This window comes from Chlorella variabilis (assembly GCF_000147415.1).
Source record: "Chlorella variabilis unplaced genomic scaffold CHLNCscaffold_136, whole genome shotgun sequence".
NCBI lineage: Eukaryota > Viridiplantae > Chlorophyta > Trebouxiophyceae > Chlorellales > Chlorellaceae > Chlorella > Chlorella variabilis.
The window spans coordinates 5679-6764 of NW_005434973.1; the positions used below are offsets into that span (position 1 = coordinate 5679).

General features: G+C 72.9%; 1 protein-coding gene across 1 annotated transcript; it reads right to left on the minus strand.

Annotated features, from left to right (window-relative positions):
• Nucleotides 1–93: 93 nt before the first annotated feature.
• CHLNCDRAFT_135463 (hypothetical protein) lies at nucleotides 94–769 on the minus strand (the record flags this gene model as incomplete). The annotated part of the gene is made up of 3 exons (XM_005842652.1): nucleotides 94–198; nucleotides 228–303; nucleotides 585–769. The coding sequence occupies 3 exons, from the start codon at nucleotides 767–769 to the stop codon at nucleotides 94–96; spliced, it is 366 nt and encodes a 121-aa protein (XP_005842709.1).
• Nucleotides 770–1086: the final 317 nt, after the last annotated feature.

The window sequence follows — 1086 nt, forward strand, 5'->3', positions numbered from 1 at the left end:
GAGGGAAAGAGGGAGCTGCACAAACGCCACCGCTGCCGCGGCACGCTCTCGCTCTCTCGTTTGCGCCCGGCCGTTGACCGCGTGCTTGGTCGGTCAAGCGTTTGACCTGCCAGCCGCAGCCCCTGCATGGGGCAGGCGGCCCGGCGAGGCCGCAGCGCGGGGCTGGCTGGGCGGCCGCGCCTTGGTTGTGAGGAAGCGCTGGAGCCGACGGCGGGGAGGCGCAGCACGCGGTCCAGCGCCGCCGCCGCGGTGGTGCCCTCAGGGAAGGCCAGCGGGGCAGTGGGCTCGGGCTTGCGGTCAAACCTGCGGCCGGTCAAACATGCGAGGGAGCAGGGAGTGAGGCGGCAAGGGGCGGGCAGGGGGGAGGAGGTGGGGAGCATGCGCAGCGACTGCGCAGCCGGCGGTACGGGCCGGGCCGGGGAGCAGGCCGGCACCCGCCATACACAGCTGCAGCACCCACAAGCCGGAAGGCGCGCCACTGCCCAGCACCCAGCACCCACAACGCTGCAGCACCCACAACGCTGCAGCACCCACAACGCGGCAGCACCCACACAGGCAGGCCAGCACCCACAAAGCGGCAGCACCCACAAAGGCAGGCCAGCACCCGCCTGAAGGTCTTGTTGGGCATGTCGCCCAGCACCTTCTCCAGGTCCAGGTCAACGGGGGTGGGGGAGCCCTCGGGGGCGCACCGGTCAACCAGCACCACGCGCCCGCTGCCGTCGATGGTGCCGATGACCTGGCGGGGGGGTGGAGCGGGAGGCATGCGCATGTGTGTCACGCGTGCGCATCAGGAGGTGTGTGTGTGTGTGTGTGTGTGTGTGTGTGGCGGTGGTGGGATGGGTGGGCATGCGATGGGGCGGGGAGGGGAGGTAGGGGCAGGCGCGGCGGCGGCGGCGAAGGGGCAGAGGGCGGGTCTGGGCGCCGCACCACGCGGCAGCCTGCGCGGCGCTTCCCGGGCAGGCGGCGGCCGCTGCAGCCCAGCACCCACCAGCCGCCCCAGCACCCACCAGCCGCCCAGCACCCACCAGCCGCCCAGCACCCACCAGCCTCCCAACACCCACCACCAGCCACCCCAGCACCCAGCAC